Below are 8786 nucleotides of genomic sequence, written 5' to 3' on the forward strand. Positions count from 1 at the left end.
CATTTTCAGTTGGTGCCATTAATCAAAAAACAAAGCAGATGTTTGATCTGCTAACCCGTGTTAGCTGTCTAACTTGTATCCTCAACTTCCAGCTTTCTCACATTTGTTAGAAAAGGGAGGAGATAACTTTGAACATTTTTATTTCCAAACTGTTCCAACCCCCAATCGACTACTTTGTGAAGGTGAAGTTGATGATAGAGGCAGATACATTGACTTCCATTGGGTTTGGTTAGAAATTAAAACGCTAAAGTTAGCGGTTGGTGACAGAGAAACAAACCCAAAGTGTGTATTACAGTCTCTCTTTGTGCATAGACTGTTTCAGGGTAAGGCAATAAATGAGTCATTTTGTAATTTGGGTGAACTATCCCTTTAATTCTTAATTACAAATACATGCAGTATTTCTACATATTTAGTCTATTTCTGTCAGATAATATAACCATATTTTGCTATTAACAGTTTTTTATTGAGCAATACAACCATCATTGAATACTTGAATAAGTGTCATTGAATAAGTGTATTGCTTCAGTTGTTGTAATGAAGACAATTACTCATTTTAAATGTTGCTTTCATGTCCACTTTAAATGTGATCATTCATAAAAAAAACAAAGCTAATTTCATTACCGGTCAATCATACAACTTTACAAAGCAGTTCAATTGATGATGTCAACCCATTATTACTCATTTTTTTGTAAGAGATATATTACAATTACAATTGTTCTGTTTTTTTATGACAGGAGATATGCGCTTACAATGAGAAACAAAATGTGGTAGGCCTGCAGAATGTCACAAGAAGCTCCAGCCTCAGTCACCATTATATTTATGTCCACTAGATGGCAGGAGTGTATCAGCTAAAAGTAAGAAAACTGATGCATACAGTATCTAGTGATTCTGGTCAACGGTCCTGGCCAATGGACGTGCATTTGGTTGACAGGTAAAGTACATCATAGGGTAAAGGAGAGTAACACATACCGCCAACCACAGATTTGAATCAGATTCAAATGGGTTTTTTTCCCACTGAAGCTTAAAGAGCAAAAATCATACAGAAGGTAGCTGGGTGGAAAAACAGACAGACAGATGGGCGGACAGTTTATCAGCTGCCTTTAAAGCATGTATCGGATACAGAGAAAGGACCCAAACACTGAGATTATGGGGGTGAAGATCAGAGTGATGAGCCATGGTAGATCTACACCAACCACAGTAGAACCCGGATCTGAAAACACAAACCATGTATGAGACAGTCAGTTAGTGGACCACAACATCTAGGTCCTTACCAGCTCCCTACTGTGGATCACAACATCTAGGTCCTTACCAGCTCCCTACTGTGGATCACAACATCTAGGTCCTTACCAGCTCCCTACTGTGGATCACAACATCTAGGTCCTTACCAGCTCCCTACTGTGGATCACAACATCTAGGTCCTTACCAGCTCCCTACTGTGGATCACAACATCTAGGTCCTTACCAGCTCCCTACTGTGGACAACACAACAGCTCTACTGTGGTCCTTACCAGCTCCCTACTGTGGATCACAACATCTAGGTCCTTACCAGCTCCCTACTGTGGATCACAACATCTAGGTCCTTACCAGCTCCCTACTGTGGACCACAACATCTAGGTCCTTACCAGCTCCCTACTGTGGATCACAACATCTAGGTCCTTACCAGCTCCCTACTGTGGACCACAACATCTAGGTCCTTACCAGCTCCCTACTGTGGATCACAACATCTAGGTCCTTACCAGCTCCCTACTGTGGATCACAACATCTAGGTCCTTACCAGCTCCCTACTGTGGACCACAACATCTGGGTCCTTACACAACTGTGGATCACAACATCTAGGTCCTTACCAGCTCCCTACTGTGGATCACAACATCTAGGTCCTTACCAGCTCCCTACTGTGGATCACAACATCTAGGTCCTTACCAGCTCCCTACTGTGGATCACAACATCTAGGTCCTTACCAGCTCCCTACTGTGGAGGTCCTTACCAACTGTGGATCACAACATCTAGGTCCTTACCAGCTCCCTACTGTGGATCACAACATCTAGGTCCTTACCAGCTCCCTACTGTGGATCACAACATCTAGGTCCTTACCAGCTCCCTACTGTGGATCACAACATCTAGGTCCTTACCAGCTCCCTACTGTGGATCACACAACATCTACCAGCTCCTGTGGATCACAACATCAGCTACCAGCTCCCTACTGTGGATCACAACATCTAGGTCCTTACCAGCTCCCTACTGTGGATCACAACATCTAGGTCCTTACCAGCTTCCTACTGTGGATCACAACATCTAGGTCCTTACCAGCTCCCTACTGTGGATCACAACATCTAGGTCCTTACCAGCTCCCTACTGTGGATCACAACATGTTGGACAAAACAAATCACTAAATCATGGGACCTCTTATCAGCAGATAGTGGACCACAACATCTACAATGCCTTCAGAAAGTATTCACACACCTTGACATTTCCCACATTTTGTTGTGTTACAGCTACACACAAATACCCCATAATGTAAAAGTGGATTTATGTTTTTCCAAATATTTATCAATTAACTAAAAATGAAAAGCTGAAATGTCTTCAGTCAATAAGTATTCAACCTCTTTGTTATGGAAAGCCTAAATAAGTTCAAGTGTAAACATTTGCAAAATAAGTCACATAATAAGTGTCAGGAACTCACTCTGTGTGCAATAATACACTCTTAGAAAACAAAAGGTACTATCTAGAACCTAAAATGGTTCTTTGGCTGTCCCAATTGGAGAACCCTTTTGGTTCTAGGTAGAACCCTTTCCACAGAGTGTTCAACATGGAACTCAAAAGAGTTCTACCTGGATCCAAAAAGGGTTCTCCTATGGGGACAGCCAATGAGCCATTTTAGGTTCTAGATAGCACCTTTTGTTTTTTTTCTAAAAATGTACTGTTTAACATGATTATTGAATGACTTTATCTCTGTACCCCACACATACAATTATTTGTAAGGTTCCTCAGTCGAGCAGAACATTTCAAACACAGATTCAACCATAAAGACCAGGGAGGTTTTTCTATCTATTGGTAGATGGGTCAAAAATGAATAAAAAAAGCAGACATTGAATATCTCTTTGAGCATGGTCAAGTTATTAATTACTATTTAGTTGGTGTAACAATACATCCAGTCACTATAAAGATACAGGCATTCCTCCTAACTCAGTTGCTGGAGATGAAGGAAACCACTCAGAGATTTCACCATGAGGCCAATAGTGACTTTAAAACAGTTACAGAGTTTCATGGCTGTGAAAGGAAAAAAACTGAGGATGGATCAACAACATTGTTACTTCACAATATTAACCTGATTGACCGAGTGAAAAGAAAAGAACAGAATAAAAATATTCCAAAATACGCATCTTGTTTTCAACAAGTTACTAAAGTAATACTGCAAAAAATGTGGCAAAGCAACTTTTTGTCCTGAATACAAAGTGTTACGTTTGGGGCAAATCCTGTACAACACATTAGTGAGTACCACTCTTCATATTTTCAAGCATAATGGTGGCTGCATCATGTTATGAGTATGCTTGTAATCGTTAAGGATTGGAGAGTTATTCAGGATAAAAAAGAAACAGAATGGAGCTAAAACACAGGAAAAACCCTAGAGGAAAATTAAATCACCTTTCAGTAGGACAATAACCTAAAAGACAAGGCCACATCTTCCAGGGAGTTTCTTACCAAGGAGACCGTGCATGTTCTTGAGTGGCAAAGTTACAGTTTTGACTTAAATCTACTTGAAAATCTATGGCAAGACCTGAAAATGTTTGTCTACTAATAAAATAATAATGGGCAAATGTTGCACAATCCAGGTGTGGAAAGCTCTTAGAGATTTACCCAGAAAGACACACAGCTGTAATCGCTTCCAAAGGTGATTCTAACATGTATTGACTCAGGGGTGTGAATACTTATGTAAAATAGATATGTCTGTATTTCAATTTTTTTAATCTAAAAACATGTTTTCACTTTGTCATTATGGGGTATTGTTTGTAGATGGGTGAGAAAGAAAATCAATTGAATCCATTTTGAATTCAGGCTGTAACACAACAACATGTGGAATAAGTCTAGGAGTATAAATACTTTCTGAAGACACTGTAGGTGAAGACACCAGCTCCCTACTGTGAATCACAACGTTGGACAAAATACATCACATAATCATGGGAACTCTTATCAGATCACACTAAAACAAACACTATTCTAACATTTCATATGTTTTACATGATAAAGAACCAGATGGTGATGTGGAAACTACTGACCTGTAAAGGTGAGCTGAGTCCCATTCCCAATCTCAAATACATTATCTCTCCACATGCCACAGTAATACAGGCCCAGGTCACTGTCTGTTAGGTTCAATATGGTCAGGTCAACAGTTGGCACAGCTTTGTTATATACAGGCACAAAGCGGCTGCCAAATTGGGCCGTGGATCTTAGATTCTTATCCTGTTTTACAAAGGTAAAGGTGGCCTGCGACAGTGTGGTATTGGGACGCAGGACAAACCATATGATGTCGTATTTCACCGTGATATCACATTCTAGATTGATGGTGCCTCCAAGTGTCACCTGTTGGACAGTCACATCAGCTGTGGCCAGCACCCAGATCAAAGCACCTGGAAAAGGAAGAGCATGTGTTAGCATGCTGCTTTATAGGGAATGTTATTACATAATTGACCAAACACTGAAAACATTTTTACGTGGCTCTTTACTTTACTTTTTCTTTATTTTATACTATTGTCTACATTGTAGAATAACAGTAAAGACATCAAAACTATGAAATAACAAATATAGAATCATGTAGTAACCAAAAAAGTGTTAAAGAAATCAAAATATATTCTTCAAAGTAGTGACCCTTTGCCTTGATGACAGCTTTGCACACTCTTGGCATTCTCTCAAACAGCTTCACGAGGAATAGTTTTCCAACAGTCTTGAAGGAGTTCCCACATATGCTGAGCACTTGTTGGCTGCTTTTCCTTCACTCTGCGGTCCAAATCATCCCAAACCATCTCAATTGGGTTGAGGTTGTGGGATTGTGGAGGCCATGTCATCTGATGCAGCACTCGATTGCTCTCCTTCTTGGACAAATAGTTCTTACACAGCCTGAAGGTGTGTATTGGGTCATTGTCCTGTTGAAGAACAAATGATAGTTCCACTAAGCGCAAACCAGATGGGATGGCATATCGCTGCAGAATGCTGTGGTAGCCATGCTGGTTAAGTTTGCAATGAATTCTAAATAAATCACAGACAGTGTCACCAGCAAAGCACCCCCACGCCATCTCACCTCCTCCTCGATGCTTCATGGTGGGAACCACACACGCTGAGCTCATCCGTTCACCTACTCTGCTTTTCACAAAGACACGGCGGTTGGAACTAAACTTTGGACTCATCAGACCAAAGAACAGATTTCCACTGGCCTAATGTCCATTACCTGTGTTTCTTGGCCCAAGCAAGTCTCTTCTTATTATTGGTGTCCTTTAGTAGTGGTTTATTTGTAGCAATTCGACCATGAAGACCTGATTCACGCAGTCTCCTCTGAACAGTTGATGTTGAGATGTGTCTGTTAGTTGAACTCTGTGAAGCATTTATTTGGGCTGCAATCTAAGGTGCAGTTAACTCTAATGAACCTCTGCAGCAGAGGTACCTCTGGGTCTTCCTTTCCTGTGGCAGTTCTCATGAGAGCCAGTTTCATCGTAGCGCTTGATGGTTTTTGCGACGGCACTTTCAAAGTTCTTGTATTGACTGACCTTCATGTCTTAAAGTAATGATGGACTGTCATTTCTCTTTGCTTATTTCAGCTGTTCTTGCCATAATATGGACTTGTCTTTTACCAAATAGGGTTATCTTCTATATACCACCCCTACCTTATCACAACACAACTGATTGGCTCAAATGCACTATAAGAAGGAAAGAAATTCCACAAATGAACTTTTAACAAGGCACACCTGTTAAATGAAATGCATTCCAGGTGACTACCTCATCAAACTGGTTGAGAGAATGCCAAGAGTGGAGCTGTCATCAAGGCAAAGGGTGGCTATTTGAAGAAAATATCAAATATAAAATCAAATATAAAAGATTTGCTTCAGCAAGGCTGGAATCAGACAGATTTGTCTTTGTGAAGGACACATGAATCAAGCCACATACAAGGTTGTCCTGGAAGAAAACTTGCTTCCTTCTGCTCTGACAATGTTTCCCAACTCTGTGGATTGGTTTTTCCAGCAGGACAATGCTCCATGCCACACTGCCAGGTCAATCACGGTGTGGATGGAGGACCACCAGATCAAGACCCTGTCATGGCCAGCCCAATCTCCAAACCTGAACCCCATTGAAAACCTCTGGAATGTGATCAAGAGGGAGATGGGTGGTCACATGCCATAAAACAAAGCCGAGCTGCTTGAACTTTTGCGCCAGGAGTGGCATTAAGTTACCCAACATCAATGTGAAAGACTGGTGGAGGGCAGGACAAGAAGTGTTGTTGTGTTGTTTAAAAATACATTTGAACTTATTTTCTTTGCATTATTCGAAGTCTGACAACACTGCATATCTTTTGTTATTTTGACAAGTTGTCATTGTCTGCAAACAAATGCACTAAATGACAATATTTGGGAGAAATGTTGTAAGTAGTTTATAGAATAAAACAAAAAATGTCATTTTACCCAAACACATACCTATAAATAGTCAAACCAGAGAAACTGATCATTTTGCAGTGCTCTTAATTTTTTCCAGACCTGTATATATATATATAAATATATATAGAGAGAGAGAGAGAGAGAGAGAGCAGAGTTGTCCATCGTATTCCACATATTAGGCTAGCTTCCTCTCTGTAGGTAGTGTATGTAGGTCTTTGTTAACAAATATTTACGGTGTGATTTTTTGATAACACTTTACATTACAGTGCTCTTATTACTGTGTAATTAGTTCTACAATTAGTAAGTACAATTTCAGTATTGCAATCACTCATTACAATCATTACATTGTACCTAGGGTAGGTTACTGCTGTAAGTTAGTGTAAGTACAATGTAACAATGAGTAATTACAATACTTGTTCATCTGCACGTACAGGTATAATTACACAGTAATAATGACACTGTAATGTAAAGTTTTACAGATTTTTCCAAATGGTGAAACTAAATAGAGTTGAAGTCGGAATTTACATACACCTTAGCCAAATACATTTCAACTCAGTTTTTCACCATTCCTGACATTTAATCCTAATAAAAAGACCCTGTCTTAGGTCAGTTAGGATCACCACTTTATTTTAAGAATGTGAAATGTCAGAATAATAGTAGAGAGTATTATTCATTTCAGCTTTTATTTCTTTCATCACATTCCCAGTGGGTCAAAAGTTTATATACACTCAATTAGTATTTGGTAGCATTGCCTTTAAAATGTTTCACTTGGGTCAAACGTTTTGGGTAGCCTTCCACAAGCTTCCCACAATAAGTTGGGTGTATTTTGGCCCATTCCTCCTGACAGAGCTGGTGTAACTGAGTCAGGTTTGTAGGCCTCCTTGTTTGCACATGCTTTTTCAGTTCTGCCCACAATTCTTCTGTAGGATTGATGTCAGGGCTTTGTGATGGCCACTCCAATACCATGACTTTGTTGTCCTTAAGCCATTTTGCTACAACTTTGGAAGTATGCTTGGGGTCATTGTCCATTTGGAAGACCTATTTGCGACCAAGCTTTAACTTCCTGACAGATGTCTTGAGATGTTGCTTCAATATATCCACATCATTTCCCTTCCTCATGATGCCACCTATTTTGTGAAGAGCACCAGTCCCTCCTGCAGCAAAGCACCCCCACAACATGATGCTGCCACCCCCGTGTTTCACAGTTGGGATGGTGTTCTTCGGCTTGCAAACCTCCCCCTTTTTCCTCCAAACATAACGATGGTCATTATGGCCAAACAATTCTATTTTTGTTTCATCAAACTAGAGGTAATTTCTCTAAAAAGTACAATCTTTGTCCCCATGTGCAGTTGCAAACCGTAGTCTGGCTTTTTTATGGCAGTTTTGGAGCAGTGGATTCTTCCTTGCTGAGTGGCCTTTCAGGTTATGTCACTATAGGACTCGTTTTACTGTGGATATAGATACTTTTGTAACTGTTTCCTCCAGCATCTTCACAAGGCCCTTTGCTGTTGTTCTGGGATCGATTTGCACTTTTCGCACTAAAGTGCGTTCATCTCTAGAAGACAGAGCGCATCTCCTTCCTGAGCGGTATGACGGCTGCGTGGTCCCATGGTGTTTATACTTGCATACTATTGTTTGTACAGACGAGCGTGGTACCTTCAGGCGTTTGGAAATTGCTCCCAAGGATGAACCAGACTTGTAAAGGTCTATCATTTTTTTTCTGAGGTCTTGGCTGATTTCTTGTGATTTTCCCATGATATCAGGCAAAGAGGCACTGAGTTTGAAGGTAGGCCTTGAAAAACATCCACAGGTACACCTCCAATTGACTCAAATGATGTAAATTAGCCTATCACAAGCTTCTAAAGCCATGACATTTTCTGGAATTTTCCAAGCTGTTTAAAGGCACAGTCAACTTAGTGTACCGGTATGTAAACTTCTGACCCACTGGAGTTGTGATACAGTGAATTATAAGTGAAGTAATCTGTCTGTAAACAATTGTTGGAAAAATGACCTTTGTCATGCACAAAGTAGCTGTCCTAACCGACTTGCCAAAACTATAGTTTGTTAACAATACATTTGTGGAGTGGTTGAAAAATGAGTTTTAATGACTCCAACCTAAGTGTATGTAAACTTCTGTCTTCAACTGTAC

General features: G+C 40.1%; 1 protein-coding gene across 2 annotated transcripts; it reads right to left on the reverse strand.

The window, feature by feature from the left end:
- Nucleotides 1-343: 343 nt before the first annotated feature.
- LOC135565382 (uncharacterized) lies at nt 344-6749 on the reverse strand. Of its 2 annotated transcripts, XM_065012159.1 has the most exons (4): nt 6677-6749; nt 6153-6343; nt 4274-4624; nt 344-1210 (listed from the first exon to the last, which is right to left on the reverse strand). In XM_065012159.1, the coding sequence occupies exons 2-4, from the start codon at nt 6241-6243 to the stop codon at nt 1101-1103; spliced, it is 552 nt and encodes a 183-aa protein (XP_064868231.1). In that variant the 5' UTR covers nt 6244-6343; nt 6677-6749; the 3' UTR covers nt 344-1100. The 2 variants fall into 2 exon arrangements, with proteins under 2 accessions (XP_064868231.1, XP_064868232.1); XM_065012160.1 differs by lacking the exon at nt 6677-6749 and having other exon boundaries at nt 6153-6623.
- Nucleotides 6750-8786: the final 2037 nt, after the last annotated feature.

This window comes from Oncorhynchus nerka, linkage group LG27 (genome assembly GCF_034236695.1).
Source record: "Oncorhynchus nerka isolate Pitt River linkage group LG27, Oner_Uvic_2.0, whole genome shotgun sequence".
NCBI classification, from domain to species: domain Eukaryota; kingdom Metazoa; phylum Chordata; class Actinopteri; order Salmoniformes; family Salmonidae; genus Oncorhynchus; species Oncorhynchus nerka.